The sequence below is a fragment of the Neoarius graeffei genome, chromosome 18 (genome assembly GCF_027579695.1).
Source record: "Neoarius graeffei isolate fNeoGra1 chromosome 18, fNeoGra1.pri, whole genome shotgun sequence".
Taxonomy (NCBI): Eukaryota; Metazoa; Chordata; class Actinopteri; order Siluriformes; family Ariidae; genus Neoarius; species Neoarius graeffei.
Window position 1 is genome coordinate 63,228,879 of NC_083586.1, and position 13,665 is coordinate 63,242,543.

A 13,665-nucleotide genomic window follows, 5' to 3' on the forward strand; every position below is an offset into this window, starting at 1 on the left:
TAGTGTTGCAGAGTCAGGGTCCTTCCAGAACAGGTTGATTTTATACGGACATCATATGACAGATCATGTGACACTGTGATTGCACACAGGTGGCTCTTAATCAACTAATTATGTGACTTAATATATAGATTTAGGCACTGCCTAAAAGCGGAGCTCCTATCTGTTTCTGGGTTGTAGAATTTTCTTATATCATAGCCAGTCTCTTTTGTTTTATTTCTTTACTGGCGAGCACTGGCCACGAGGCGGTGTGTATGACTGGTAATTACTAACACTGGCCACTAGGTGGTGTGTATGACTGGTAACTACTAAAAGTGACCACTAGGCGGTGTGTATGACTGGTAATTACTAAAACTGACCACTAGGCGGTGTGTCTCATCTCATCTCATTATCTCAAGCCGCTTTATCCTTCTACAGGGTCGCAGGCAAGCTGGCGCCTATCCCAGCTGACTACGGGCGAAAGGCGGGGTACACCCTGGACAAGTCGCCAGGTCATCACAGGGCTGACACATAGCCACAGACAACCATTCACACTCACATTCACACCTACGCTCAATTTAGAGTCACCAGTTAACCTAACCTGCATGTCTTTGGACTGTGGGGGAAATCGGAGCACCCGGAGGAAACCCACGCGGACACGGGGAGAACATGCAAACTCCGCACAGAAAGGCCCTCGCCGGCCCCGGGGCTCGAACCCAGGACCTTCTTGCTGTGAGGCGACAGCGCTAACCACTACACCACCGTGCCGCCTAGGCGGTGTGTATGACTGGTAATTACTAAAACTGACCACTAGGCGGTGTATGACTGGTAATTACTAACACTGGCCACTAGGCGGTGTGTGTGACTGATAATTACTCACACTGGCCACTAGGCGGTGTGTTTGACTGGTCGAACACGTACAAACCACAAAAAATCGACTCGATGGATTTACCGTTCTTTTCTTTGGTATGGTGTGCCGCTGGAGCTCCGCTATGAAGTAAAATGGTTGGACCAGCTCTTATTTAGGGGTTTCATATGAAGGGGGGGCGGCACGGTGGTGTAGTGGTTAGCGCTGTCGCCTCACAGCAAGAAGGTCCTGGGTTCGAGCCCCGGGGCCGGCAAGGACCTTTCTGTGTGGAGTTTGCATGTTCTCCCCATGTCCGCATGGGTTTCCTCCAGGTGCTCCGGTTTCCCCCACAGTCCAAAGACATGCAGGTTAGGTTAACTGGTGACTCTAAATTGACCGTAGGTGTGAATGGTTGTCTGTGGCTATGTGTCAGCCCTGTGATGACCTGGCAACTTGTCCAGGGTGTACCCCGCCTTTCACCCGTAATCAGCTGGGATAGGCTCCAGCTTGCCTGCGACCCTGTAGAAGGATAAAGCGGCTTGAAATAAGATATGAAAGGGGGTGAATACTTATGCACACTCCAGATTTCTGCCCCCCCCATCTTAAAATTTTTTTTGTGTGTCACAATAAAACAATTTTCACCTTTAAAGTGGTCGGCATGTTGTATAAATCAAATAGTGCTAACCCTCCAAAAATCAATTTTAATTCCAGCTTGTAATGCAACAAAACAAGACAAACACCAAGGGGGATGAATACTTTTGCAAGACACTGTAAGTACATTTATGAATGCAAACTTTGTTTTGATCGGAGGAAATAAAACACAAATCTGACAACGTGCCACACTGCAGTATTTCTTCTTCAAACAGGTCATCTGGCTCTTTTCCTTGGTTGAGCATCTCTAGATGTTCATCAGTAAACTGGAAACACACATTTATACTGTGTATCATATCAGTGATATGATGAGGGATTACATTGAGGTGTATAAAAGCACAACTGAAAATAACTGCATTTTCAGTCAACTGACGACTGACTTTATTTATTAAAGCTGGGGTAGGTCATTTTTTAGAAGCATTTTCATTATACTTCTTGAAATTCTTTTTCTGTCCTGAGAACAATGAATAAACCAAATGCTCTGATGATGGAAATAAAAATCCATCATTTGTCACAGTCACAGGTGGGAAGCCATAGCCAATTGGTTAAAGAAACAGCTTTAGGACCAAAAGGTTGCTGGTTCGATTTCCTGAACCAGCAGGACTGGCTCAAGTACCCTTGAGCAAGGCACCTAACCTCCAACTACTCCAAGTGTGGTGGTGTAACTTGTGTCTGAAAAACTGATGATGTAATTATCAGTTTGGGTAAGAACCCGGCCAAAACATAACAGGGCTCTAAAAACTCATCCAAAGTTTAATTTAATTGGATGGCCTTCCTGCCTGTCTACCTGCGTCCACTCTATCCGTACACTCACTGTGCATAACCAGAATTGTCCACAAGGCTCACCGGACACATTACAGACAAACTGCTAAACCTAGTGAGCTAGTCAACAGCTGTGAGTACTCACAATAGCCATATTCATTGTTTTCTTTCATTCTGATAATGTGTGGTGTTTTTCTTCCATGTCAATGAGACATGAGGCTGATGGATATAACGATGCACGGCACCACAACGCTCTCTCTTCTGGACATGTTCTCCAGCGGTAGTCAGGCGGTGCACGTTCATGTGCTTTGTAGGAGTGACCTCTGATGGAGAGGTTGGGCTTTTTTTTTTTAAAGGTCAGATAGTTTCAAAATTTAGTTTACTCTTGCTGGTTTCTCTGAAATTACTTACCTTGGCTTTAAAGAATGTATTCCTTCAAAAAAAAAAGTCATATTTCAATATCCAAGGCAATTATAATGATTTAAGGTGTGATCATCAGAATGATCAAATTTTGTTCTGTTTATTACTGGTGCCACATTTCTGCTGTGCATGCAGTATATTATCTGTTCTGCCCTCAGAAAACAAACAAAAACCCTGCTCTACAGAGTAAGTGTTTGAACACTAGAGGGCGCAATTTCTTAAGGTGTTTTCCTTTCAAGGTCAGAATCAATTCTGATGTGCGAAGTAAAAGGAAAGCTATTACGACACAGATGCTCAGTGTGTGTACACACCTACACACCTGTTTGAAAAACTGCGGGTGTATTTCGCTCTCGAGGAACTGCCTCATGCTGGGAGACTTGTGTGTGAGAAACGACTCTTCACAGAATGACACGGGTTGTCCCTACAGAAAAGGAAAAGAGAGAACTTAAGTGTGTGTGATAACTCCGCTAAGGTACTGTAAGGCATCTTTATATGCTCCAAACAGCAAAGCCTGAGCTCGGAGGAACGCTTTCGCTACACTGGAGCCTGTAAAGGCAGCCTGGTGCTTCAGCCTCATTTCAGAGCCATCACCTGTACACGCATGCGCACACACACCAAAGAAAAGTACTTCACTCAATAGTGAAGAAAACACAGTACCAATCTCATGAAGCTGTTCTGTATGGAGGAACGGGCTAAAATTCCTCCAAGCCGGTGTGCAGGACTGATCAACGGTTACCGCAAACGTTTAGGCTAGTTGCAGTTATTGCTGCACAAGGGGGTCACACCAGACACTGAAAGCAAAGGTTCACATACTTTTGCCACTCACAGATATGTAATATTGGATCATTTTCCTCAATAAATAAATGACCAAGTATAACATTTTTGTCTCATTTGTTTAACTGGGTTCTCTTTATCTACTTTTAGGACTTGTGTGAAAATCTGATGATGTTTTAGGTCATATTTATGCAGAAATATAGACAATTCTAAAGGGTTCACAAACTTTCGAGCACCACTGTATATCAGGTGAAAATCCAAATCCAATCCAAATTGCTTGAAACTGCTCTCATTGAATTCAGAATTGAACGCAGAACAACAGACTTTTTACAGAATTAAAATGTTTATTTGTTCTTGAGATATTACAAATCAAAGATTGAAAAAAACAGCTTAATTTTTATTAAACAGCTGTAATATTCTGTCTGAGGATCACATGGTCCAACATGGGCCATATTAACCAATGAGATCAAATGGTTTTTCTTCATAACTTTTCTATTTTTCAAGATATTTACATGGAAATTGGCAGGAAGATAGATAGTTGTATCCTAAATACAAACTTTGGAAATTTAGTGAGAACAAATTTTATAAATTAGTATTTAATTCACACTAATTATGGTAATTAGGTAAAACCATTAAATTGGTACACCCAGTAAAAAAGGAATAAAAGATTATTTCTAATCCCCTCTTTGTGCTCTGTAGGCCTTTGTATTTCTCAGTAGGGCCTACTAGTGTTTATATGAAATAATATAAATGATCATTTCAATTATTATTCACAGCTTTCAAGGCGAACCTCAAAAAAACTGTCTGATCCACATCCAATAAACAATTCACATTAACTGAACTGAAATTGACACTCACGTTTCTGACTCCCATTTTTTTTAAAATCTCATTCTGACCACTAAGATTGCAATATTTTTCACCAAAACAACTCCAGTTCTATTCTAAAATAGTTATTTATTTACAGGAATCAGTTTGATTAAAAAAAAAAAGTAGGTAAAGCTCTGAAAACTCACTTCAAAGTCTCCCGTGAATCAGAACATCAAAACTAGCAGAGGGAAAATTTTGATGAATCCTTCATCAGAAACAGTGAGAGCGAGAGAACATCCCTATAAAAGTGATCTGATTGATATTGACGAGTAATCCAGTGGGAAACCGATCAGGAGAGAGAGAGAGAGAGAGAGAGAGCCTGACCGCTTTCCCATCACTCAAAAAGAAAAGCCCCGGCAGTTTCCTGATGTCCCGCAAGCAGAGTTTTTTACCCTGTTGTACCGACTTCAACCTGCTGTTACTCCCAAAGTACTGAACAGATCTTAACCAGATACATTTCTTTGGAAAGCAGGGATTATACGATTTTTAATGATAGAAAATATTCAAGAATTAAGCAATAACAGGTTTGGAAACTTAGATGAGCATCTCATATATTTCTCTCTCTCTCTCTCTGTCATATATATTTGGCAAAGTTTATTCTAGACATGGAAACCTGACCACTTTATTAGGAACACTCATCCATCCACCTGCAGTTCTCTAAATCAGCCGATCCTTTGATGCATAAAATCATGCAGAATCAAATCAAGAGCTTCAGTTAATATTCACGATGTTCAAGCATCAGAATAGGAAAAATTGTGATCTCACAGTGAAGTGTGACTTTCTTTCACTGTCGCATGGGTGTTGGTTTGAGCCAGATGAGTATTTTTGGTTTGAGTATTTCAGAAACTGCTGATCTCCTCCTGGGGTTTTCACACACAACAGTCTGTAGAGTTTACACAGAATGGTGCCAAAAACAACCATCCAGTGAGTGAGCGACAGTTCTGTGGGTGGAAACAAATACCTTGTTGATAAGAGACGTCAGAGGAAAATGGACAGATCTGAGGTGGTTTGAGCTGTTTTTTTGCCAGGAAGGATATAAGAACTCATATAATCACTCTTTACAACTGTGGTGAGCAGAAAAGCATCTCAAAATGCAACAGAAAACAGAAGAACGCACTGAGTTCCACTCCTGCAGCCAAGAACAGGGATCTTAAACTCAACAAGTTCCTATTAAAGTGGCCGGTGAGTGGATATTCTCAATATCTAGGCGAGAGATATTTTGGGAAAGAAATATCACTGCTTACAGTTTATAACTTTATAACAAGTCTTGCATGTTACTGTTTTCTTCTGAAATGTTGTCTGGTTTTAATTTGTGTCCTTGTGTGTGAGTGTGTTAATACTATTCATCCTGATCCAGGTTGTGTATCGTCATAGTAAACGCATCACATCATAATGAAAGGACCGTTAACGGTTATATTTGTCGAGTATGAGCGTGACTGTCATTTTAATATCGGCTTTGATCAAATTACAGAAAGCACATTTGTGACAAAGGTTACAAACCGCCCAGCTATGCTGTATAATATGCTGTACCGCTAATTCAACAAACGTTAAACACGCGTAACAGGATCAAAGGTAGACAGTTTATTCAATATTTTCCTTTTAGAGATCACAGACAGCTTTTACATTTTCAAATAAATGTGAGGATGGATACTTTGCAAGGGTGAGTGCCAAGAGTAAATTCGCTGTCACAGCAAGAGAAAAGAAATTTAGAAAGTTGTACAGAAAAAATAAAATAAAATAAATCTGTGTTTATGTAGTGCATCCAAATTCGGTAAGGCTTTGAGCCAGTGCAGAGACCTCATCTCATTATCTCTAGCCGCTTTATCCTTCTACAGGGTCACAGGAAAGCTGGAGCCTATCCCAGCTGACTACGGGCGAAAGGCAGGGTACACCCTGGACAAGTCGCCAGGTCATCACAGGGCTGACACATAGACACAGACAACCATTCACACTCACATTCACACCTACGGTCAATTTAGAGTCACCAGTTAACCTAACCTGCATGTCTTTGGACTGTGGGGGAAACCGGAGCACCCGGAGGAAACCCATGCGGACACGGGGAGAACATGCAAACTCCACACAGAAAGGCCCTTGCCGGCCACGGGGCTCGAACCCGGACCTTCTTACTGTGAGGTGACATTGCTAACCACTACACCACCGTGCCACCCGCAGTGCAGAGATTCCGATGAATTTGCTTCTGTATTCCTCAGTTCGACCTTCTTCGTTTGTGGGCCAATATTCAATCCAAGTCTGCTCACCCAAGATGTACTGCAACCTGACAACAACAAATGATACAAATCAGGGTCCAATCATACAGATAATGTCATGATCATGCATAGCTGAAAACTCCAGAGAGCTGAGCACAGAGAATTTTGTGATTTGGTGATTAGCTGATGAGTTTACATACTTTCCATCTTGGTCTGCTGGTAGGTCAATACTGTTGCCCATGATGAGGTAGCGCTTGCCTACTTCGAATCCAAAAGACTCCCTGCAGTTTGGATGACCCATGAAGCGCCTCTGTTTTTCACGTATGTTTTGGTCGGAACCTGGATCAAACACATCAAACACCTGCTCTTAAGAAACATGCTGGAAGTAGGTTCCTCCAGGCTTGTAGTACTCGAGTCCAACTTGTGCCCTAATTTTAAGGACTTGTGACTTGACTTGGACTTGAGCACTGATGACTCGGACTCGTGAATTAACTGCATTCGGACTCAGAAATTGGAGACGAGGACTCTGATTTTTTTTCTTTATTTTTTGTAACATGCCATAATAATTTGGCAGAAGATATTTATATCTATATTAATTTTTATACTAATTTCGTGCAAGAGAATGCACATTCACCTGTTCATATGTCATGTTCAGGAACAAACTAACATTAATGGCGTTAAAATGCCTGGAGAGAACGCTGCTAGGATTGTCCGCTTTGCTTCTACAGACTTCTCGTGCAGTGGGAAAAAATGCACTGCTATGTGTTCCATATGTAGAAGAACTATCGAGGAGACGGTGGGGACGACCTCAAACTTCAATCATCATTTGGTAAAACTCCACCCAGAGAAGGAAGTGACACGCTATGTTCATTGCCCTGTTGATAGCGGGGCTTGCTTGTTGAGCACTGAACTAGCAAGTGTTCAGGGATGGATTCAGCCCAAGAGTCTGACAGATACACATCTGCAGCAATATTTTCACTATTTTTAGCAGATCGTGACGGCTTTTCACAGGGACGTAGAGCGCGCTGAGCCTTTTCCGAAGAGGGCAGCCACGGTCCACTATGACCACGGCTTGACCCGTTATTCTCCTCTGAAGCCCTGTGCGAGCACGGCTTGCCAAAAACTTTAATGAGCCCTGGCTCCAGCCACGTGTGATTTAAATTCATAACTCACTCAGTCACTGAACGTCCTAGCACCTCCCCGAGACCTTTCAAAACAGCCCAGGCATGGCCCGCTATGACCTTTATTTGCCCCGAATTTCAAATCTCGAGCTCTTTCTGGAGCATTTTATTGGTTTGACCTAGATTCTTTGTCTCAGGTCACGCTATACAAAGCATCGTGAGAATACAGGTTATTAGGTCAGGTCAGCATCACCACTTACCACAGGTGGTTGGATCCTGAGCCATTGGTCTGTTGGTTGAGTATGGCTGTCGCCCATGTAGCCGGCTAGTGGTAAGGTAAATAAACGAGCCGTGACCGATGCCAATGGTGCACATATATTTCTGACGGATGCACGTGCATCGGTTGGCTCCGCCCCGGAGTGTTAACCCTCTCTCATGTTATTTGCCCTGTTGATAGTGGGCAGCACATGCTAAGCAATGAACAAGCTTTCTGTCTGTAGCCTATTAACTAAAATGGGGCAGTTGAGCAGTAACGTTAGTCCAACACAGTAGCAGAGATGCTTTCACATAAAGGCAGCAACAGCCACCGTCAAATGGTGTGGTTGGAGTCTTGTTCTCAGACTCAACTTGGATCAATTGTGGACTCAACTCAGACTTGAATTGAAATTTTTTTAATGACTTGGACTTGACTCAGACTTGAACACTGGGGACTCGAGACTGGACTCCGACTCAAGGTTCAGTGACTCGACCACAACACTGGCTGTGGCCAACCACTTCAATGGGTATTTGACTTCTACTGCCTCCAAGTTGGTAGCGAATTTGCAATTGGAGCCAAATGCTTTTGACAGTCTGAGTAGCAGCCACCGTCAAATGATGCAGCTGGAGTCTTGTTCTCAGAGCCGACTTGGACTCTCCTCAAAATTTTCTTTAATGGCTTGGACTTGAACACTGGTGACTCTCGACTGGACTTTTACTTGAGGTTTAGTGATTCAACTACAACACTGGGTTACTCCAAGTGGCAACATCTAACTTCTGATGGGATCTAAAACTTGATTGGTTGAAATTAATTTATGGGAATCCAAACTGTCCCAAGTCTCCCCAGTCTCCCCTATCATTATCTGTACCTAACATACACACAGAAATAAAATAAATTCATCCATCCATTATCTGTAGCCGCTTATCCTGTACAGGGATGTGGGCAAGCTGGAGCCTATCCCAGCTGACTATGGGTGAGAGGCGGGGTACAGCCTGGACAAGTCACCAGATCATCACAGGGCTGACACACAGAGACACACATCCATTCACACCTACAGTCAATTTAGAGCCACCAATTATCCTAACCTGCATGTCTTTGGACTGTGGGGGAAACCGGAGCACCCGGACGAAACCCATGCAGACACGGGGAGAACATGCAAATGCCACACAGAAAGGGCCCTGTTGGCCACTGAGCTTGAACCCAGAACCTTCTTGCTGTGAGGTGACAGTGCTAAACACTACACCACCGTGCTGCAACAAAATAAATTCAGCATTTCCAAATCTTTTTGTAAATTTAGCCAAATTTGGTTGGTTTGACTTACAACTTGGTTTTTGACACAACTTCACAGAAAGATTGATAAATGAGGCCCAACAGTGTGGAAGGTCTCCAATACAATGAGGTCCTGTTATCTCATACTTTATCGCAGCTCCAGTTCCATATATCCCGTCGTTCCATGCATTTAATGTGGATGTAATGATGTTAGTGATGCACATTACTGTGATCAACTGTCATACAGATGAATAGTAAGACATACCTTCTTTCAGGACCTCTTCAATCTTCACGTCATAGAAATCTATGTTCGGGCTGTAGTCCGTTTTCACTACTTGGACTTTATATACTGCAAAATACATGTATTAAAACAATATATTATTTAATATTTTTCTGTTCATGATTATTTATATTGCAAAGATTTGATTTATTACATATTAAAGCACGCCATGAATATAGTGACCGAGAACTGTGTGCAGATAGCATGCTCATCTGTGTCTGAATCTGGTTGTCAGTGTTTACCATAATCCATGCCGGCTTCACAAGCTGTTTTCAACCGGTCTTCCTCATTGATATGCTGTTTCTTCTGGATACTGCAGTTTTCTGCGGCAGGAGATATAGAACATTTCTCTCTTACACACTTGAACAAATATGCAACAAACAAGCAAACAAACAAATAAACATTGTACTTAAATGTTTCACCAACTTTACTGCTATTTTTCATTTATACACATATACATACACACACTAGCAGGTTATGTGGTGTTGCCTGGGTTTTGTAAAATTCTGGGTTGCCCCCAGACTTCCATGTCAAATTTGGTGCCGATCCATCAAGAAATAGTGATGTTAACCCAAGACAAACAAAAATCCAAACATCCACCACCCAGGCGCCCACCAGAGACCCCCTGGGCCCAAATATGGAATTTCTGAGTTCTGCCAAATCTCCTATACCTACTTGCCAAATTAGGTGAAAATCTGTCAAGAATTGGCGACGTTAGCTCAAGACAAACAAACAAACAAACAAACTTTGCAGCTTTATATATATATATATATATATATATATATATATATATATATATATATATACACACACACACACACACACACACTAGTGCATCTCAAAAAATTAGAATACCATGATAAACTTCCTTTTTTTCATAATTTAATTCAAAAAGGTAAATTTTCATATATTCTATATTCATTACATGTAAAGTGAAATATTTAAACCATTTTTTGTTTTAATTTTGATGATTATGGCTTATAGCTCATGAAAATCAGAAATCCAATATCTCAAATTATTAGAATATTCCCTGAGATCAATCAAAAAAAAAAAGGATTTACAATACAGAAATGTCCAACTTCTGAAAAGTATATTCATTTATACACTCAGTACTTGGTTGGGGCTCCTTTACCATGAATTACTGTATCAATGCGGTGTGGCATGGAGGTGATCAGTCTGTGGCACTGCTGAGGTGTTATTGAAGCCCAGGTTGCTTTGATAGTGGCCTTCAGCGTATCTGTATTTTTGGGTCGGGTGTTTCTCATCTTCCTCTTGACAATACCCCATAGATTCTCTTTGGGGTTCAGGTGAGGCAAGTTGGCTGGCCAATCAAACACAGTAATATCATGGTCAGCAAACCATTTGGTAGTAGTTTTGGCACTGTGGGTAGGTGCTAAGTCCTGCTGGAAAAGGAAATCAGCATCTCCAAAAAGCTCGTCAGCAGATGGAAGCATGAAGTGCTCTAAAATCTCCTGGTAGATGGCTGTGTTGACTTTGGACTTGATAAAATACAGTGGACCAACACCAGAAGATGACATGGCACCCCAAATCATCACAGACTGTGGAAACTTCACACTGGGCTTCAAACACCTTGGATTCTGTGCCTCTCCACTCTTCATCCAGACTCTAGAACCGTGATTTCCAAATTAAATGCAAGATGTACTTTCATCTGAAAAGAGGACTTTGGACCATTAAGCAACAGTCCATTTCTTTCTCTCCTTAGCCCAGATAAGACACTTCTGACATTGTCTCTGGCTCAGGAGTAGCTTGATATTAGGAATGCGAAAGTTGTATCCTCTTTCTTGAAGATGTCTGTTCGTGATGGGTCTTGATACACTGACACCAGCCTCAGTCCACTCCTTGTGAAGCTCTCCCAAGTTCTTGAATCAACTTTTCTTGACAATCCTCTCAAGACTGCGGCCATCCCTGTTGCTTGTGCACCTTTTCCAGCCACCCTTTTCAGCAATGACCTTTTGTGGCTTACCCTCCTTGTGGAGGGCATCAGTGATCATCTTCTGGACAACAGTCAAGTCAGCAGTCTTCCCCATGATTGTGGTTGTGTATACTGAACTAGACTGAGAGATACACTGTGTTCATACTGTTTTACTCAAACTCGAAATGAAATTATTCTAATATTTTGAGATTTTTTTTATGTTTTTGTACTGTATGCCATACTGATTACAATTAAAATAGAAAAATGCTTGAAACATTTTAGTTTATGTGTAATGAGTCTATAATATATAACATTTTCACTTTCTTAAATAGCCCTGTGATGACCTGGTGACTTGTCCAGGGTGTACCCCGCCTTTCACCCATAGTCAGCTGGGATAGGCTCCAGCTTGCCTGCGACTCTGTAGAACAGGATAAAGCAGCTAGAGATAATGAGATGAGATGAGACGAGACTTTCTTAAATAACTGATGGAAAATATTGAACTTTTTCACAATATTCTAATTTTTATATATATATATATATATATATATATATATATATATATATATATATATATATATATATATATATATATACACACACACACACACACACACACACACACACACACACACACAGAGTGGTGCTTGAAAGTTTGTGAACCCTTTAGAGTTTTCTATATTTCTGCATAAATATGACCTAAAACATCATCAGATTTTCACACAAGTCCAAAAAGTAGATAAAGAGAACCCAGTTAAAAAAAATGACACAAAAATATTATACTTGGTCATTTATTTATTGAGGAAAATGATCCAAGATTACATATCTGTGAGTGGCAAAAGTATGCGAACCTCTAGGATTAGCAATTAATTTGAAGGTGAAATTAGAGTCAGGTGTTTTCAATCAATGGGATGACAATCAGGTGTGAGTGGGCACCCTGTTTTATTTAAAGAACAGGGATCTACAGTTAGGTCCATAAATATTTGGACAGAGACAACATTTTTCTAATTTTGGTTCTGTACATTACCACAATGAATTTTGAACAAAACAATTCAGATGCAGTTGAAGTTCAGACTTTCAGCTTTAATTCAGTGGGATGAACAAAATGATTGCATAAAAATGTGAGGAACTAAAGCATTTTTTAAACACAATCCCTTCATTTCAGGGGTTCAAAAGTAATTGGACAAATTAAATAATTGTAAGTAAAATGTTCATTTCTAATACTTGGTTGAAAACCCTTTGTTGGCAATGACTGCCTGAAATCTTGAACTCATGGACATCACCAGATGCTGTGTTTCCTCCTTTTTAATGTTCTGCCAGACCTTTACTGCAGTGGTTTTCAGTTGCTGTTTGTTTGTGGGCCTTTCTGTCTGAAGTTTAGTCTTTAACAAGTGAAATGCATGCTCAATTGGGTTGAGATCAGGTGACTGACTTGGCCATTCAAGAATATTCCACTTCTTTGCTTTAGTAAACTCCTGGGTTGCTTTGGCTTTATGTTTTGGGTCATTGTCCATCTGTATTATGAAACGCTGACCAATCAGTTTGGCTGCATTTGGCTGGATTTGAGCACACAGTATGTCTCTGAATACCTCAGAATTCATGGTGGTGGTAGTATCATGGTTTGGGCCTGTTTTGCTGCATCTGAGCCAGGACAGCTTGCCATCATTGATGGAACAATGAATTCTGAATTATACCAGCAAATTCTAAAGGAAAATGTCAGGACATCTGTCCATGAACTGAATCTCAAGAGAAGGTGGGTCATGCAGCAAGACAACGACCCTAAGCACACAAGTCGTTCTACCAAAGAATGGTTAAAGAAGAAGAAAGTTAATGTTTTGGAATGACCAAGTCAAAGTCCTGACCTTAATCCAATCGAAATGCTGTGGAAGGACCTGAAGTGAACAGTTCATGTGAGGAAACCCACCAACATCCCAGAGTTGAAGCTGTTCTGTATGGAGGAATGGGCTAAAATTCCTCCAAGACGGTGTGCAGGACTGATCAACAGTTACCAGAAACGTTTAGTTGCAGTTACTGCTGCACAAGGGGGTCACACCAGATACTGAAAGCAAAGGTTCACATACTTTTGCCACTCACAAATATGTAATATTGGATCATTTTCCTCAATAAATAAGTGATCAAGTATAATATTTTTGTCTCATTTGTTTAACTGGGTTCTCTTTATCTACTTTTAGGACTTGTGTGAAAATCTGATGATGTTTTAGGTCATATTTATGCAGAAATATAGAAAATTCTGAAGGGTTCACAAACTTTCAAGCACCATATACACAACATGCAAGTAGCTTTT

At 41.0% G+C, this 13,665-nt stretch overlaps 1 protein-coding gene across 1 annotated transcript in view; it reads right to left on the reverse strand.

Annotated features, from left to right (window-relative positions):
- Window positions 1–6,046: 6,046 nt before the first annotated feature.
- Window positions 6,047–13,665, reverse strand: part of LOC132866440 (complement C3-like) — a 100,395-nt gene continuing 92,776 nt past the window's right edge. Inside the window, exons 38-42 of the mRNA XM_060899200.1 lie at window positions 9,673–9,753; window positions 9,416–9,499; window positions 6,705–6,843; window positions 6,464–6,572; window positions 6,047–6,094 (exon numbers count right to left, since the gene is read on the reverse strand). Of these exons, the coding sequence (XP_060755183.1) occupies window positions 6,047–6,094; window positions 6,464–6,572; window positions 6,705–6,843; window positions 9,416–9,499; window positions 9,673–9,753 (461 nt within the window). The remainder of the gene's footprint in view (window positions 6,095–6,463; window positions 6,573–6,704; window positions 6,844–9,415; window positions 9,500–9,672; window positions 9,754–13,665) is intronic.